The sequence below is a fragment of the Acomys minous genome, assembly GCF_964271855.1.
Source record: "Acomys minous genome assembly, chromosome: 14".
NCBI lineage: Eukaryota > Metazoa > Chordata > Mammalia > Rodentia > Muridae > Acomys > Acomys minous.
Genome location: NC_140496.1, coordinates 96,832,741 through 96,852,215, shown reverse-complemented (window position 1 = coordinate 96,852,215; position 19,475 = coordinate 96,832,741). Strand labels below are relative to the sequence as shown.

General features: G+C 43.0%; 1 protein-coding gene across 1 annotated transcript in view; it reads right to left on the bottom strand.

Annotated features, from left to right (window-relative positions):
• Positions 1 to 5,304: 5,304 nt before the first annotated feature.
• The window catches only part of LOC311582507 (uncharacterized protein), a 52,906-nt gene continuing 38,735 nt past the window's right edge, over positions 5,305 to 19,475 (bottom strand). The window contains exons 13-23 of the mRNA XM_084755648.1: positions 18,948 to 19,066; positions 16,555 to 16,857; positions 14,587 to 14,714; positions 12,940 to 13,049; positions 12,549 to 12,745; positions 11,830 to 12,075; positions 9,985 to 10,265; positions 8,947 to 9,159; positions 7,836 to 7,938; positions 7,335 to 7,528; positions 5,305 to 7,068 (exon numbers count right to left, since the gene is read on the bottom strand). Coding sequence (XP_084611774.1) covers positions 6,847 to 7,068; positions 7,335 to 7,528; positions 7,836 to 7,938; positions 8,947 to 9,159; positions 9,985 to 10,265; positions 11,830 to 12,075; positions 12,549 to 12,745; positions 12,940 to 13,049; positions 14,587 to 14,714; positions 16,555 to 16,857; positions 18,948 to 19,066 — 2,116 coding nt within the window. The 3' untranslated portion in view covers positions 5,305 to 6,846. The remainder of the gene's footprint in view (positions 7,069 to 7,334; positions 7,529 to 7,835; positions 7,939 to 8,946; positions 9,160 to 9,984; positions 10,266 to 11,829; positions 12,076 to 12,548; positions 12,746 to 12,939; positions 13,050 to 14,586; positions 14,715 to 16,554; positions 16,858 to 18,947; positions 19,067 to 19,475) is intronic.

Genomic DNA, 19,475 nt, shown 5'->3' with positions numbered 1-19,475 from the left:
CATTTTTTTAATTTGTGACTTGATAACTTGATTTCATGCACTGTTGGGATCTGCCTACTCCAAAGCCTCTGTAGTTCCATTTAGAAAAGGAAGGTGTTATTTATTTACTTATTTATTAATTTATTTTCCTCTTCTCTCAGTCCCACCGTCATGTTCAACTTCCCCCCATTCTTCCCTCCACTTCTCATAGAAGGGGAGATTCCCCCCAAAGGGCAGCAACCCACCCTGGCAACTCAAGTCATAGCCAGACTAAGCGCATCCTCTCCCACTGAGGCCAGACAAGGCAGCCCAGCTAGAGGAAAGGGATCCAAAGGCAGGCAACCCAGAGTCAGAGACAACCCCTACTCCAGTTGTTAGGGAACCCACATGAAAACTAAGCTGCACAAGCCTAGGTCCAGCCTGTGCGTGTTCTTTGGTTGGTGGTTCAATATCTGTGAGCCCAGAAAGTGAGGAAGTTACATGGAAAGACTGTTGTTGTTTCTTCCAGGGAGCACATTCCATCACAGAGGCTAAAAGGGAGAAAACAGAATCACACTTAGCATACACATCCGGACTGGGGATCTCCCCAGGAAACACTGCCATTCAGTGCTCTGGGTCACTTGGCCTCTTGGATTTGGATAGCTACATCAGCAGTGTGGCCTCTTCCTTTCCCTCCACATATTTTAGAGGAAATGACCCCTGTGAGATGGAGCAGGAGAGAGTAACACAGTCTCTATGCAGCCCAAACCCAGTCTGTGTGTCCTTGCCAAAGCAGATGGCTGGGTTTCCCCCAGCAGCTCAGCCCACCCTTCACCTTTTCCTGTATTTTCCAGTGAGCAAGAGAAATAGAAACTGAAGCTGTATCCTGACATGAACTTGCTTTGTTTAGGGAGTCAAAGATGAATGTGCAAGCCCTGGGTATGTTAGCCTTAGTGTAAAAAAACAAAACAAAAAAAAAACACTTCAATTTCTTTTTTGTGTGTATGTGCTGTCAGCTTCCTGTTTGATTCCTTAACTAACACTTCTTAACAATGGTGAGAATATAGAGATGGTTGTTGTTTCCAGTGTAGCCTGCTTGGGAAGGAGAACATGTGGTTCTGTCAGGTCTGTCAGCAGAGTTAACCACTCTGGGCTGTTCCTTCCCTGCCCCAACAGACAGGAGGATCCCAGTGTGCTTCCCCTGCTTTCTGGGGTTCTGTCAGACTACTTTATTTCTTTCTTGGCCCAAAAAGCTTGAACACTCTGAATCTACAAATCCAAAACTCCAAATCCTCCCAATACTAAAGTTTTTGGAGTTCTGACATAAAACTACAAGTAGAAAACTCTATTCTATGAAAGTTTCCTGTTTTACAAGCTATTTTAAGTATGTATGTGTGAGCTAAGCATGGTAATCTGCCTATAAACTTTTCTGCCTATCTTCCAAATAGATGCAGACTCCCCAAACCATGCACTCCTCTGGGCGGCTAGTTCTTATCTCTGCCTTTCTGTGTTTGGGCAAGTTTCTGGGATATTGTAGAGAGTGTTCCCAATGAGGCAAATCTGAGAATGCAATGCTCAAAGTATCAGCAAGTGTGTTTTTCTCTGTTGATAAGGAAGAGACTCTGACTAGATGTGAATTTAAAGAATTTGCTCCCTTATCTCCTCCCAAACCAGACACTGGAGGAATTTCCAAAAACAACTCACTCTGCTAGGATTTCCCATGAACATCTCTTCATGCCACTTTCACCATTGACTTAAAATATGTTGGCACACCTGGTGGTAACACACACCTTTGATCCCAGCACTCGGGAGGCAGAGGCAGGTGGATCTCTGAGTTCTAGTCCAGCCTGGTCTACAGAGTGGGTTTCATGACAGCCAGGGCTACATAGAGAAACACTGTCTTGAAAAAAAAAAAAAAAAAGAACAAAAACCAACCAAAGATAGATTGGCACATGAAATAGGTAGAAACTTTATATTTGTTTCTTAAGTGCCACTACTTACTTAGCCCTTTAGTTGAGAAAGATGTGCCTGCCTACTTTTTAAATTTTTGCTTTCCTTCTCTATAAAGTAGTCTTTGTAATATGTATAACTTAAAGGAGAGAGAAAGAAATACAATACACATCAATAAAGAAATCCTCTCCTTAAAAATGTACACGTAGCTGAAGGCCAGCTCCTCATATGGGTCCCCTAATAAGGGGAAGAGGAGCTGACTCTGGCATAAAGTCTGTTGCCTGCTTTTTGATCCATTTCCCCTGGAGGGTCACCAGGCCACATGGGGAAGTGGATACACTTAGTCCTGATGCCATTTGATGTGCTGTGGTGAGTGGGTGGGTGGAGCTCCCTTCTCTGAGGAGTAGGGGAGTGGGGAACAGGGGAAACAGGGAGGGAGAGTGGGACTAGGAGGAGAGGAGGGAGGGGGCATGACCAGGATGTAAAGTCAATAAACAACTTTTTAAATGCACATGTCTGTCCATCAGGAGACTCTCCCACACAACGGCTCCACACACTTCCTTTACTCTTTCTCCCTAGTACACATACTGATGTCTCTCTCCATATGAGTGGACACAATCCTGTCCTGCCATCATCTCCAGCTTCCCAGGGAATAGACTGCACACTGAGATGACAACAGATTAAAGTTTGTGTGCATTGTGTAAACAAAGGGAGAGAGCTGAGTGGGTAGGAACAAAGATAGCTTCGCTGGTAACACGCTCGCTATGCTAGCAAAAGGACATAAGCTCAGCCCTGAACACTTAGAAAAAACATCTGGGCACAGCAGTATGTGCAGATAATCCCACTCCTGCAGATGTGGGCACGCAGCTCCCTGGAGCTTTTCTGGCCAGACAGCATAGCCTAATCAGCCATCTCCAGGTCCCAAAGAGAGACCTTGTTTAAAACACAGTGAATGGTTTTTGAGCAATGACACCCAAGTGTTGTTCTGTGTCCAGCGGGTGGCTGGCCTGGGTCCCCTATCCTTCTGGCTGGTCCAGGTACTGCTTGCCTCTGGACGAGAACGTTTCTAGCTCAGGGGTGGCTAGAGCACCTTGGGGTGAGGCCTGACACCAAGGGTGCTATGCCAGGTTCCTGACCTCTCTAGGGGAGGTAGAAAATGAGTTTTCCACCCAGTGTCGTGCCTTAGCTCATTTTAGAATCAGACTGCAGGTCTCAGAAGGCAGTGGAGACTCGGGAGCTCTGCAAGCCAGTGATGATACCAAGTCTCACAGCTCCTTGTTTCAGCCAGGCACAGCAGTGGAAGCAGGCAAATTTCCGAAAACCACTGGCAAGCAAGGTGAGACGCAGGCCTGGTAGTACCTCACTGGGGGTCAGCACGGGAACTATGAGCAGTGGTTGAGCAGGCCCCAGCTGCTGCAAAGGTAGTTCTGACATTGGTGCCTGAACGCCTGGCATCCAGGGGCAGTCCCCTCCCCCTGACCCTGAGCCCGCCACCAGAATAAATGGAGTCTCAGGCGGTCATAGTTGAAGGAATGTTGAGCAAGAGAGCCGAAGCATGAGAATGTGCATGCCCCACCCCCAACGAGCCAGCCAACCTTTATTTGTAAACTTTAGGGACAGGAGTTGAGGTTTAATATGGCTGTTGCTAGGGCTAAGGGTGCCAGGATACTTACTCTACATACAGTGGGTCAGTACCTCATTTACATTCAGTAACGCTGGGGGTGGGGATGGGGTTATTTCCATCACAAGAAGGAGAAAACAGTACTTACTTATCCTATGTGTGAGGGGGTGACTTCTAGGTACAATTAAAGGTCATTTTCTGGAGGCTAGGATCTCAGCATAGGGTGGGTGCTTCCAAGAATTCACTGTGCTTCCCGGTCAGGTTCCTTATCAGGAAAGGGTGGGACTTGAAATCTTCCCCTCAAGAGGGCTATGTGATTGTGACACTTCTTACAATATCTAGGGTTACCAGATCAGGTGGAGTGAGAACACCGTCCCCCCCCCTCCCCCGCCAGGTAAGGAAAGGGAGTCCTCCTTCATAGACCTAGCCCGGCCGGCAAAATGGCTATCTGTAGAAGTCAGACTTCAAGCTTGACTAACAGAATCCCACACTCAAGTTTACCTCTTTTTTGCAATTTTACAATTAAAATAATGTGCTTATGTGCACATTTGAGCACATGTGGACACATGTCCATATGTAAATGCCTATGTGCCATAGCAGGCAAATGGAAGTCAGAGCACAATTTGCAAAAGTCAGTTCTTTCCTCCCACCATGTAGGCCAGCACGGATAGCATGTTATCTGCCTCAGTGGCAGGCACCTCCATCTGCTGAGTTGTCTCTCTGGCTCTGTTTACTTTTTCTTTTTGCTTTGTTATGAATTTCACTGAATATGAGTTGTTTTTTTGCAATTACACAAGTGCATCTTCATAACAATGGTGTGGTTTTCGTTTATAAAAGTAAATAACCCATTGAAAGAGGTAGTCCCAGGGTATATATGAGGGTTGCTTTTCAATTTATCTACTTGACAGGAAGATATTTAATAAATAAGATCGTGTGCAAAGCCATTGTGTTAGTGTGGGGCACAGGTGAGTTGTAAGAGAGGTTTAGACAGAAGAGGCTTTTTAGAAAGAGGAATTGTCCTAGCACGCAGACTTAGAGAGAAACCAAGGTTATGCTGGAGGAAGGGGTATACTTGTTCCTGCAAATAAGTCAAAGACAAAATGTCATACGAATAGTGCGTTGGAGTTGGGCAATATTTTAACTTTCTTCATACAGTAATTTGTTTCAGGGCCAGAACCTGCTGCCTTCCTTCACCCCACTTCAGAGGGGAACCTGACCCGAATATCACATTCAGACCACAGTTCATTTCACAGAACTTCACGGTCCCGTTTCCCAGGCTTCACATGGAGGTCTCTCCCAAGTCGTTAGAGAGTTTCTTTGCGTTCTTGCTGTACTGAAGTCATGCCCAGGTGACTCAAAGTGACATGGATCAAATTCTTGGCCATGAGACTCAAGACTCTCTGATACCTAACCACGGAGCCTAGAAACGTTATTTAAGGAACCTTGACATCTGTTTCCTCCATGCAAGTAGATATGAAGAAATAAGGCTAGAGTGCTGGAAAGCTGTAATTGTGGCTTTCAGAGACAGTGTGCATTGACAGGGGTTCAAGAGCCTCAGAAAACCTGGTCAGTTAGCCTGGGGTAAGCAACAGTAACCAACAGAAAAATACAAAACCCTGCCTCAAACAAGGTAGACTATGAAGACAGACAACAGAAATGTCTGCCATGCTCACAATCACACACATTCTTACACAGACACACACACACACAGACACACACACACACACACACACACATTCTTATACACACACACACACACACACACACCATATAGAGATTTTTTGCCATAATTAAATTTTATTTCATATTGATAGGTGAAAAATATAACATTTTCCCACATTACAGCACAAGAATACAATGGAGTATTTCTTACTCCAAATAAAAATTTATTGATGATATACCTGAAGTTAAGCTTAGGTTCTTCAAGTAATGCAAAATAGCAAAGGACGGAAATAGTTTTAAATCCAAAGAACATCATTAAATCCATCATTATAAAGCCGGGCGTGGTGGCGCATGCCTTTAATCCCAGCACTCGGGAGGCAGAGGCAGGTGGATCACTGTGAGTTCGAGGGCAGCCTGGACTACAAAATGAGTCCAGGACAGTCAAGGCTACACAGAGAAACCCTGTCTTGAAAAAAAACAACAACAAAAACCCATTATTATTAACATTCTATCAGTCTATACCAAATGATGTCCATACCAGTTAGCACCTGTTTGAAAGACGTTTCTTATCATGGTCAGTTGGAAAACAGCAAGGAAATGACAGTTCAGAAATAACTATATTTTTTGAAACATATTCAATGGCTTCAAAAATGTATATGTATACATATGCATGTGTTCTAATCAGTCTTTATTGCCCATGAATAGTTTAAATAAATTTTACCAGTATTTTGGACATATTGACTATTTAAAATCAAATGATTACTATTTTAGTGTTTGCACAGGAGACAAATTCTGGAAAACTCTTACCTAAGATAAAAATTTCAAGTTTAGTTACCAGGTAAAAATAAAAATTCTCATCTTGAACAGAATTTGGTTTTAAGCTCTTTCCTCTTCCTGTTTCAGAGTTTCCTGAGGGGAGGGATTTAATAAGGACACCCCATCTAGGGCTGCCACCAGTTTGTGAAGAGCGACCTATATTCTTGGGCTTAGTGTCCCCAAGTCTCCCACTCTCTGTATAATTTCTGGCTGTGGGCCTCTATATTTATTGCCATTTCCTGTAGGAGGAGGCGTCTCTGAAGATGGCTGAGCAGGCACTAATCTATGAGTACAGCAGAACATCATGAGGAGTCACTTTATTGCTACTTTAAAAAAAAAAATACAACAATAGTATTTGGTTTTACTCTAGGTTCCCTGGACTGTCTAGTCTTGGGTTTTTGATCACCCAAGCAGTGTTAGGTATGGGTTTCATCTTGTCCAGTGAGTCTTATGTCAAACCAGATATTGGTTGGTTATTCCCAGAAGCTCTCTGTCACCATTGCACTAGCATATTTTGCAGACAGGATACCGTAGTAGATCAAGGGGTTTCTGACGGGGCTGGTGTTTATGCTTTTCCTTTGGTAACCTGCAAAGTATCTTCCTGTGTTAAAGATGTTAGTATGTAGGGTGCAGGCTGTACAGGCACCAGCTTAATTCTCCAGTTCAACGAGTTGTGTATGTGTTGTCCTCAGCAATGGGGCCTTGCCACCAGTTTGTGAAGAGCGGCCTATATTCTCGGTTTCTGAACTTAGTAAATGAAATTAACACACGTGGACTTCAAAAATAAGTCTGGGGGGAAAAGAAGCTAAACTTACGGTTTTCTAACAAGAGCTCTTCACCTATTTCATTTGCTTGCTTATAAATTTCAGCCCTAGACCAAATAACTTACCAGAACCAGGCAATACTGAAAGCAACACGTTCCCAAACCCATCAAATACTTTTGCAGCCAGTGACTCATGCTGCTTCTTACTATTTTGAATCTCTCTTTGCAGTTGGATTATCTCTGAATCCATTGCTTCGTATTTACTTTTAAATCCTTCATTAAGCATTTCTTCTTGGATCTGTAAAAAGGAAAATAGACTTGGAGAGCCATGCTTACTGAAAGTCAGGAGCTTGCATCTGCAACTCAAGTAGTTAAGGACATGTATCTATTACTCTACCACAAGGTGCTCATTGATGAATTTACCTGATTCCTAGGTTATGAGAAGCAACACAAATAACCTAGCTCTGTGATTCTTTCTGTACCACTCACAAGAGTGATGGATGACAGACAGAGATAAACTAAGCCCCGTCCCTCTGATAAGTTCTGGGGCCCAACCAGCCTTACCTTCAATTTGTGTGCCAGTCTCTCCTCTTGCTCTTTTAGAATGTTCTTCCTTTCTCTCTCCATCTTCTCATGCAGCTGGGCCATGTTTTCCTTGTGGCTTCTCTCTTGAGACTCCATCACTTGCTGTAGCTCCTTCTGTTTCTGTCTTAGTAGCTCCTGCTCCTTCTCAGCTGCCTCCTTCTGAGCTCTCTCAGCTGTCCCACAAGGGTTCGAGAGAAGCAAAACACAGTGGTAGAGGCTGAGCTCTTTCTTGGGCTCAGAGACATGACTGAATTTGAAACACGCAAAAGAGAAGTCTGAACTCTAGTCACCACACCCCCAGAGCATATGTCAGAATGACGCTGGAAGGCACCTGTCACTCTAGCTGAGGGACACCGTTACCACCCTCTTCATTTCAGATTAGCAAGGTGTGCAACCTATGCCAGAGGATCTTCCTGTCATTGGTCAGCAAGCTTAGCAGAAGCCCACCCATCCCTGGGAGAGCCAAGTCCTCCCATGTACCTTCCATGGCCTTCTGTCCATCTGTGAGGGCTTTGTCTGACTGTAGGATGGACTCTTCTATGGGAAACTGTGACTGTAGAAAGCTCTGAAGGACATGGTCTGCCTGGTGAAACAGGAAGGTGAAATTGTCAGAGCACAAAAACACACTTCAAAGAGCGCATCCCTGAACATCCTGCTGAGGTTTGCGTGGCTGCAGAGTACACTGAGTGGCCCTGCCTGTTCCTCTGAGGCCTGACAATACATTAGGGTCTCAGGCATACAAGTTTTACATGTGCACAGCAGCAGTACTGAATTATACCCTTCTTCTGAGGACTGAATTCTTACTTCTAAAGTGGCACGAGCTTTCAGGTTACTAACAACATCATCATATACCACGAGGTATTAAAATCCGGGCATGGTGGCTGATGTCTGCAATCCTAGCAGTGGGGAGGCTAAGATTGCTAGATTGCAAGTTCAGTGCTAGTGTGGCTTTGTTCCATCAAGATTTTATCTCAAAACAACCCAAAAGGAAATAAAACCGAAAACGAGGGTGTTGAATATCTGAACATTATTATTATTGCTATTGTTGTTGTTATTGCAATCACCATAATATTAATTGCACCATTACTTCTACTCTCTGTTTATGCCAGGATAATTTTTACCCTGATGTATCCAAGTGCCTATTTATATCCGAGGCAAGGTCATCAGAATGTCATGGACAAGTGTGTCTTTGATCTTCAAATCCGATCTGTTCGTTCTGAAACAATTGCCTTGTTTAGTCAATGGAAAAAAGTTTTCTATTCCAGTTAGGATTATTTATGCTAAACTACTCTGGGGGGAAAAACTAATTTTAGGTTCATTGAGAAAGTAAAGGATAGAGAGATATGGCAGATATGCTTATCATACTGTGTGTTTGTGTATATGAAAATTTATTAATGTAACACAGTAACATGTACAGTATGACAGTATAATACACAATGAAAAATTTAAAAAGAAAACTAAGAATAAGAATTCTGCACCTAGACACTCTCTGCCATTGCCTTTCAAACAGCTCAGTCAAGCTCTAAGGAGGAAGGAGACTCCCTGGTAACCCCGAATTCCATCTCCTTATTGCTTATTCCTCATTCCTCACCTTCACCCCCTTCCTGGGCACTCGCTCATAGTCCCGCTCAACCCTCTTCCTGGCTTCTAAGTAGAGGCTGTGCCCTCCAGGAACAGAGAAGACTCCATTTGAGATGCTCTCCCTCAGGGGCTCTGAAAGCTTCTCCAGTTTAGCCTGGCAGTGGCTGAGAGACGCTGCTTCGTTCTGTCGCAAGAAATCTTCCTTTTTTTCCTCTATGGCGATCTGCCAGGGGAGTGTAGAGATATCAGAAAGTGGAAGCTGTTAGAAAACAGATCCAACTGTGATCCTGGGGGAAGTGATAGACTCAGAGGTGAAAAATGCACCATGGATTAGCAAACTCTCTTCAGTCCCACATCTCTGAGCCCCTTCCTGTGGCCACGCTCTTCCTGCGATATAATAAGGCCAAAGAGCAGACCCTGTGGCTCTCTCCACAGCACTGAGATCAACAGCAGCGACACTATCCCCAACTGAGCAATGGAATGTGATTGGCTGCCAGTTTCCTCCAGGGATTCATATGGAGGAAATATCAATGAAAAAGCAACTCATCTGGTGAATGCAACTTTGTATAGGTTCATGATCCTTTCATTAGTTGCTCCCTGGAGAATATGGGTGGGTGGAAACGTAATAATAAATCTTTGTATTGTACTCATAAATTACAGTCTGTGGGACTCTCTTGCCCGAGTTACGAGGCCCTCCAGAGCATTCAGGTGAGAAGTGGACTCAGTGGCATCTTGTTTCCATCCTCTGATACCAGAGCTGAGCCTTCCAGCCTCCCTGCACAGTGCTGATAACCTACAAACGTGAGTTAATGAACATGTGCTTTCAATACTGATAGAGTCATTGAAAATCCCTATGCATCAATGAAAAGCTAATCAAGTCCCTAACTTTTTGAGCTGGTACAACCCTGTCAGTCACAAGAATCAAGATGAATGATGAGGTCAAAATGGCAGCCATTAGTCAACACTCCTAAAGGTGGATAAAATTGACCCTATCTGGGATAAAATCTACTTTATCTGGGATAAAAAAGGAAAGACACAGACACGGTACCACCAAGTTCTTCTGGAATTGCTGAGTGTCATCCTTGAAGGAGTGCTCCATGAAGACCTCAATGGCTTCCTTCTCACAGGCTGCGTGCACAGCCAACAGCTCCTGGAGCGTGTCTGTGGGGAGCCTCGCTCGCTGGGCCATCTGCTCGCTGTAGTGGTCAGCTGCCTTCTGCACAGCTATGGAGTTCTCACGCTGGGACAGTGTTGTCACTGCATTCTCCAAACATGGCACTGTTCCGCTATTGATGGCAGCCACATAGGTAGTCACAAGAGTTGCCAGCCCTGACCAAGGCAAAGAATTTTAAAGTTAACTATCAAGCTAGTTTTTCTTTAAAAAAAAATCTCTTATAGAACTCACGATTCTCATGATTGTCACATAGTTCTCCCTGCTGTATGTAGTTTGTTTTATACATGTGTAATAAATTAATGTATTAAAAAACACAGTCCACATAAAATAAAAAATTTTAAATAGAATAATAAAATTGAAACTAATAGTATAAGTATATTTTAAATCATTACTCTTAAAATTCAAATTTAAATCTACAAAACATTGACTTGGTTCTTTAATAGGCTTGATCTTTCTTTGATGGCAGATAAGTCATTTTTACATGGACTTAAGAATATACCTAAAGTACATTCAACCTGTGTGTCAGGGGGAAAGTTGATTTCTATGCACCAATTCATTTTTTTATAATAAAATATTTCATCTGCCAAAAAAATCTCATGATTTATGAATCAGCAATGAAGTAAACTACTTAGACAATGAAAATTTCACATATGAGAGCAAAGCCCTATTTTGTGGGACTCAGCCTTAAATGAAAGTAATAGTCTGTTAAGATAAACAAACAAATAAATATTTAACAATTTCAAGACAATAACAGAGCATTGTGTGTGGCCATAGTATGGCCATCATGTGACTGTGCAGAGCCATTTCACTGAAATATATGTACATATAAGCCAATAGTTAATTTTGGGGAGTGGCGTTGTGTGTGTGCGCGCGCTTGCATGTATTTATGTGTATGTGTGTAGAAGCCAAATGACAGTCTCTGTTGCTGCAAATGCAGTCCCTCATTTTAATTTTGTATTTTTATTAATTTACTCTCTCATACATTGCATCCCAACTGCACTTTCCCCTCCGTCGCTCCCTACCTTGTCCCTCTCCATCCACCCCACCTCCATTTCCCTTCAGAAAAAGGCAGGTCTCTCAGGGATATCAGCCAAGCTTGGCATAGCAAAGATTAAGTACCACCCTTCATATAATGGCTGGACAAGGCAACACAGCAGGAGCTATTTCTGATGCTTTTGCCTGCTTTCAATTTTATAATTTATTAAGACAGTCTCTCACTGGCTGGAAATAGGCAAGACTGGCTGGGCAGCAAGCCTCCAGAATCTGCCTGTCTCTGTCCGGCCCCTAGTTACAGGTGTGCACCACCACTCTCACCTCTATAGCTGGAATCTGGGATTTGAACTCATGCTTGCAAGCTAAGCACTCTACTGACTGAGCCGTGGCTCTAGCCAAAACCAGTGAGCTTTTAGGAACCTTGGTCTCTTACTTACTTTAGAACTGTCTTCTCTAGCCAGAAAAAGAAACACTGTGTCCCTGTACATACTGGCATTCCTCTTTAACCTTCATCTTATGTCTTTGATCATTAGTCATTTCTTAAGATATATTAGATTTTAATAAAGCCCCATGTAGAGAGACTGAATTTAAAAAGACAAAATTTTCTGAGTAACATGAATAGCAGTTTCTTTGTATTCATATCAGATACTAACACGTAATCAAAGGTTTACAGTGCATAATTTCAAAGTAAAGAGATAGTTAGTCACTAAGGCAAAGGTGACTCACGGCTCCCACTGACAATGATTCCCTCTTTCAAAGTCTTGGCCTTCGCATTGGAGAAGATGTAGGAACAGAATGCTTTTGATTGCTCTTGGAAATTGTGATCCAACTGGTCTTCTGGCACTTCCTCAACATGGACTAAGAGTTCTTTTTCTTTTGTAGGTCGATCAAAGACAAAGCACTTCCGTTTTGGGAAAAAGTGCCTGATGCATTCCCTAGGCATGTTAGAATTTTGGGCTTTGCGACTCATTCCTGTAAAAAAAATATGTGTATAGAAAAATATATATATAAATACGTACATAAATATAATATTATTTATTTAATTTTTATGTTTTTATGTATTTATACTAGAATATATATTGTTAGGATTTGGAGATAATATATGTATATATATTTGGAGGGAGAGAGAGAGAGAGAAAGAACACAGAAATCCTTTCTAAAGCAGACTGTGTGGAGTGTGGATAGTATAGAATGTATTACCATGCAAATTACTTTTTCACTATTAATTGGAATAATATCACTCGGTCCCACGTTTGTGCCTCACTGTTTCCATTGTGCTTAAACTTTAGCACTGAAGATTTAGTAACCACGGGAAACCTTCATCAGTTGCTTTTCAGCGATCATCAGTTTATTGTTAGAGCTCATGTCAGTGTCAAATCAACATTTATGCCAAGTAATGACTGAGACAGCTAGAGCCGTTCCCGCCCTCACTAAGCCTTGGATACCTGGGATCAACTTCAGGGCATTCTCCAGGTACTCATCTGCTGTGATGGGGCGTCCATCTAACTTCAGCTCCAGAACGAAGTCTCGAACAGTCCAGACGAAGTCTGGGAAGAAACTCACAAACTCGCCAGAGTCATCCATTTCTTCAGATCTTGACGTTGATTTTGCCCTGATCAGCTCTGTCAGTTCCGTGACGTAGCTGGGAACCTAGCTAAGGAATAAAAGGCACCATTCTACCCTTCCCGGACTTCTCTTGCAAACCCATTTTACAAGCACCCTCCTTTGTCCCTCATACCCTTTCCCTAAATCCTAAGAACCGAGTAACATGGGCAATATTCCCAGTTGTCACTCTCTCAAATCAAAGATGGCGGCGTTGGGTCCCTGGAAGGATACTGCAGTTGCTCCAGGGCCTGGTGGTTGATGGTCCCCATGCTGTTGTACACAAAGGTGCTGCTCAGAAGCACGGCCAGTGCGAAGATCCACGAGTCATTCTTAGAGTCACCCTGGAAGACACCCGGGAGTGAGAGACCTCAGACTCTAACCTCTGTTCCTGCATTCGTTTGTTTATTTGCTGCTTAGGCAGAAACACGGCAGAATAGTAGGGTGACGGAAAAACAAATTCATATTTCATTTTCAGTATTGAAACTCACCCTTATAGTTTCCATAACCAAAATCAAAATATGAAAAATGTTTGCTATGGTGCTTAAGCACAGTGTATGCACAATATTAACATACCATTGCATTAACAGGTTTTTTTTTTTAATTATGTCGTATTAGAGGCAGGAATATTTCCTGAAATTTAACTGCTGTTCATGGAACATCTACAGAATATCAGGCACTACGCTGGGCAGTGTACAAGCAAACTTTCAAATAACAATAGGGAGGGGAAGAAAGTCTCATAAATATAGAAATACAACCATAATGATCATCTGTGCCAAACATAGAATGAAATGCTAATAATGAAGAAAACAATTTTAGTAGGTGGCAAAAAGGGCTACGTGACTTTAGAGTAATGTGGCCGTGTAACTGGGATGTGATGGCTATGGTAGAAAAACAGCTCCTTTTAACATAATTGCTAGAAAGTATAATTATTGATTTAATTAGTCACACATGTGAGAAGATCCATACTCAGTAAGTAAAAAAATATAATAAAGTACAGATCATACAAATGCATTGTATACCTATTTTGTTTGACTGAAGCAGTGGCTGTGTGAGGGCATGGAAGTTGGGGCAGGGACCTCCACGTAACATATGATGCTGTGAAAGCCAGGCAAACAGAATTAGAGGCTACCCAATCCCAGAACCCTCGGCGTGTGCTATGGTGTCTCTCCCTTGTTCCTGTGCATTGTATGGCTTCTGTGCTTACTAGATACGATGTAGCAGGCAGGAAACCTTTTTCTATTCTGAGGACATGTTTTTTCCAAGTCTCTATTTTGATATCTCTAAAAATACTGAATTCATATAAATAGAAGCAAAGTTTAGAGATCAGACAGAAACTCGCTTCTATGAGAATTGATCTTGGTTTTGCACAGGGTTGGTTACTGGGGATTTTACAGCCCATAATGAGTGTCTACCCCTACATCCACAGTAATAGACATCTAAGGCTACTGCTGCTACCTCCAGTTACATTGAAGTTTTCAATGACATCAGAGGTGACAGAGCATCTTGAGGAAGCATTACCCTATCAGATAACTTGGTTAGTTTTCTACTTCTGTGAGCCCAATTTGTACTGATCTCGCTGTATACATCTGCTTCATCCTAGACTTAAGCTGTGTGCCTTGCACTGCAGTGCCTGTAGTATACAGTATGAAACCCTGGAACTCAAATACTCAATAAACATTTACTGAACTGTATTATTCACACAAGTGTCAAAATAAAACTACCCTCGGTTACAATAGGGAATTTGAGTTTATCAAAGGAATATTTTCACTTTCAGCTTACTCTCCTTATCAACAACCGGGTTGCAATTCTTGCAGCCACCACAGAAGTTGGACGAAATCAGCAACCGAATCCTACACTAAGAATGAAAAACAGACTTACCTTTTCCACGTCACCTAGGCCCTCTGTGTCCAGAAGCACAAGTGTGAATTTTGGCTTGCTGGGGTGAGGCACACACCACATCCAGATGCCCTTAGTTTCAGACCTCACTGTGGTGCCCAGGTTGAAGCCTGTATGAAAGGGTAAGGAAGCAAGGTGGAGGTGCATGAATGCTTAGACTGTAGGATGCAGAAGTTCCACCCATAATGGCACTGAGCTGATATTAGGAGGAAAAAGGTAGCTGCCTGGTCTGTACAGGAAGAGAATAGTAGTGGGACCAGGCCAGAATGTCTATAGATCAATAAAAAGAAAACAGAATGACCTGGTTTTTAAAAACCAAAGTATGAAGTTTACAAAGTAGGACATGCAAATTGTAAGGCATGAGGAGCTGTCCCACCTTGTCTGTCTATAAGCAAGTGAATAGATCCTAGCTCACCACATTAGCAAAAATTAAAGCCAGGTGAAATTTCTGTAAAGAAGTGCAGACTTACCTATTGCTGTGAGTAAACATATAAATTACATATAAAATTTAAAAAGAAATATGCTGTCATCAGGAAACGCTAAGCTTGCAAATGTCCTGAAATCTAGAGACAGGCTTCTGGTTGTTATACAAGGAGAAGCTCGTGCACAGGTGTGCCAACACAAAGACCAGCTTATGTGTGAAAGCCTCGACATCCAAATAAGCTCTGGAAAGAAATCAATGCTCACAACAACAACAAAAAAATAAAGTTATTTTCATTTATTGACATACTATGAAATTAAAAATAAGTAATTTAATATTACTTCCGCCAAACTGAATGAATTTTATAAATTTGCTGAGCAAAAGAAGGCAGTGACATCAGGATACATCCAATGTATGTATTCTGACACATTAAAACGTACTTATATGTGTTATATAAATACATATGTATCATCCTGACGGAGTTTAAAAGTAAGTGAACTAAGTCAAAGTGAATTTTTTAATAGATACGTATTTAGAATTTATAGCTGTTTTGTAAATCAGTAGGGGACGGATCATGAAAATAAAAATATTGATGAGCCTTGGGAGAGAGTAAGATGATATGAATTATGCATTTGGATATCATAAAGTTTAGCATTTTGGCCTGGTCAGTAAAGATCTAAGAAGTCTCTTTATTAAACACTCTCCACAGTAGAGTGGAGAATGGGATATTACTTTCTCACATACTCTGGTGCCCCATATTTGACCTCCCCTGGAGGGGGAGACCTGGTGGCACTCAGAGGAAGGACAGCAGGTTACCAAGAAGAGACTTGATACCCTATGAGCATATACAGGGGGAGGAAATCCCCCTCAGGAACAGTCATAGGGGAGGGGAATAAGGGGAAAATGGGAGGGAGGGAAGAATGGGAGGATACAAGGGATGGGATAACCATTGAGATATAACAAGAATAAATTAATAAAGGAGAAAAAAAAGAAAAAAGAAGTCTCTTTATTAACTATGCCACACACTCTGCTTTATGTAATCTTGTGTGTTACATCATTCATGTTTGAAAAGGTTTATGAAAGAAACATTGATATAGTTACTAAAGTGTTGTGATGGAGCACAGAATAAAAATGAAGTTAAGTCAAATAAGATGTGACATGAACACAAATGCTCCCACCCTCCTTCTCTCCGCCTTCCCTTTCCTCCCTCCCTCTTTTCCTTCCTTCTCTCTCATCTCCTCTCTCCCCTTTCCTCTTCTCTCTCCTCCATCCCTCTCTCTTTTCCTGTCTCACAAGGCAATGCTTTCAAAAACCAACTGCCAGCTCTTCCTTTCTTTTTGGCTTCCTTCCGTCATTCCACCTTCATTATTTTGATAAACGAAAGACAAGGCGTTGCATTTGCATTGACTCCAAGATGAGAGAAAGGGTAGAGTGATTGGAATTGAGCTGAGCAGGAAAGAACGGTCAGCTTGCATTGTCAATGACTCCAAGCAGCCAGCCTCTGCCTTCTGTCGGGGGACAGGACTCACCATGGTTCTGTCCTGCCAAGCGGTTCATCAGGTAGGACTTCCCCGTACGGTACAGTCCGACAATGGCCACCACCACCACGGGCTGAGTAATCTTCTCAAGAATGTTTACTGCTTTGGGGTTCACCCTCAGCTCATCATTCTCATTTTCCACTAGGCAGATGGGAGCCTTCATGCCGACACTGGATGCCATGGTAACCTGCAAAACCCAAAAGGCCTTCTCAGCAGAACGTGAGCTCTCCAAGCCACCCCTAGCTGGCAAGTCTCTTAGCATGTGTGTGTACAATGTGTACATCAACTTAGGTTCTTATTTTCTTTCTTGTTGTTGGGTTTGGCTGACAGTGTTTCAGGAATCTCTCTGGAATAAGCACTCCAAAACCCATCAGAGGGGAAGAGAAGAGATGCATTCACCAGTGGACCAAAGCCAGGATAGCTCCTGAAGGATTCTGTCCACGGTCCAGTTTCCTTTCTCGGTTTACAACTCTAAGACCACAAGGTGTGGCAAGCAGCCAAGTAAGGAGGATTCTTTTTTTTTTTTTTTAACAGAAGCATATACAGCAGTTGTCTTTTTATTTTAAGCAGATATATGATCCATTTGACAGGGGTAAAGCTTCTGTGGTCAGGTGAAAGGCAATGGCCCACTATGTCTTAGCTGTGTCTCCAGATCATTCTGTACCGGAGAGCAAAGCGAAGCCACGCTTGGCAACAAGCAGAGCCAAGTGCAGTGCTTTCCGTAAATCTAATAATTGGTCGTTGTCACTTTATTGTATTTCAACAAGGTCTCAAGTAGCCCAGGACATCATCAAATAACCTGTGTAGGAGACTGGCTTGAACACCGATCCTGCTAAGATTGCATGCGTGCATCATCACAACTGGCTTTCTAATTGTGATTTTTTTTTCCTAAGGCAAAGGGGTGTTGCTTTGTTACATTATAGGGTTCTTTTCAGGTAGGATAGCCTCCAATTTTTCTAATCTTTATTTATTTTTATTTTGCTTATTTTGTGTAACAGAGGCTGGTTCTTGAGCTACTGTTTCTGAGGCTTGCACTGCCTGAGTGGATAGGTATCACCACGCCACATGTATAATGCTACTGAGGGTCAAAGCCGGGGCCTCACAAATGTTAGCCAAGCACTCTGCCTGCTGCTGTCAGCCCCTGGATTTCAACTTACTCTCTGCCCAGTGATAAATGACAAGTGTGTGGCCTTACAGTGTTAATGTGTCACGCCCCATCCGCTTCATGCCCATGGTGCTGAAGGTGACACATGCTATTTCTCTCTCCAGTGGCTAATTTCTCTGAAAATACATCCTAATGAATAACCATTTGCATGGGCAAAGTTCTGACAGTGGTACGAACACTGTGTTATCTCTTAAAAGAACCATGTGCATTAAAGACTGTTGCCTCTCCTCTTCACAGGCATTGGAGCCAAGCTTCATGCTGAATGAACGCTTAAGGAGTCTGTAAGTTACTCAGCGGAGAAGGGAATACATACCAGTCTGCCTGTCTCCCTTTTAGAAACCCAACTACCAAAACTTCTCTGCCAGAATCCACATCCCCGGTCCAGCTTTTTTTTTTTTTTTAACCGAAAAACGTCTTAACTGGGAGGTGCCAACTGTTCTCAGCTGACTTATTATGATACAAAGTGCACTCTGATCGGGTGCTGTTAGTCTTGTGGTGTCATCTTAAAATCCAGGGCCTGTTTCTTTACTCCTTGGCCCCTCTGGGTCCCTCAGTCCTTCCTCCCACTCTTCCACAAAGCTCCCCAAGCTCAAGCTCGGTCTAATGTTTGGCTGTCAGTCTCTCCATCTGCTGGGTGAAGCCTCTTGGAAGAGAGTTAAGCTAGGCTCCTGTCTGTCAGCCAGCGCAGCAGAGTGTCATGTTGTTAACCTTTGGTAAGGGTGTGACTGACTCCTGCACCACAGGGCATGAGAGTGCTCCGCAGGTACCACAGAAATGCATCAGAGGGTGTAGGGGATTCAGTCTATCTGACAAGACATGGCATGGCTGTTTTCTGCTTCTTCAACTCCAGTCTGAGCACAGGGCGGGAGCACCTAAACTTTGTGGTAGATAAGGAAGAAGCATTGTCTGGAGCCTGGAGTTAGGTCCCTCTGAACTAGAAAGGACATCGCCCCCTTATAGTGGAAGAGGTGATGGGAACTGCGCAGCCTCTGGCTGATGCTCCCTTTGAAACCAAGCATCACTATGCGCCAGAAAGGCCTTGCTTCTCACAGCACGGAACAGCGTTGTCCACTAGCCCTGAGGCCACCGAGCTGTCTCTGATCATCATCTCCCATCCCCACCTTGCACCGAGTGTGGAGTTTGTGTCCAGGGACCTAGGGATCTCCAGTAAGATCCTTAAGAAAAGTCTACCCTGGGTACAGAGTGGCGGGAAACTCACCTGCCTGCACGGATGATCCTCCCGCACCCTGGTTCAGCACCCTGAGGCTTGCTGCTGCGCCTGATTCTTCCTGGAAGCTCTGGTCTTGAAAACTCGAAGTCAAACCGGATATTATGCAGCTGTGAGACAGAGAACGGAAAATGAAACTACACTGGCTTATGCTTAGTTTCTGAGAAGTGTGTGCACCGTTTCCAGGAAAGAAAACGGAATCATGGGAGACAAGAGCAAAGCCTGTAATCACCCTGGATGTGGTCAGAGGAAAACAATTAGCTGGTTCTCCAAATGCCGACTTTTATTGGGAAATAACAGAGTGCTGCAACAGGAGTATGCCAGCTCCTGCCACAGTGAGCTATTGGCTTATTCTAAGAAGTTGATGCAAATGAAAAGTTAAGTTAAAAATTTTCAACCTATAGATGATATTAATACTGTACGTATCAACAAGGTAATGGGGGCTTCGGCACGTTGTATACGTCACGTGACATATGATGTAGATTGGGTTAACACGTTTACCTCTTCAGTTAGCATATC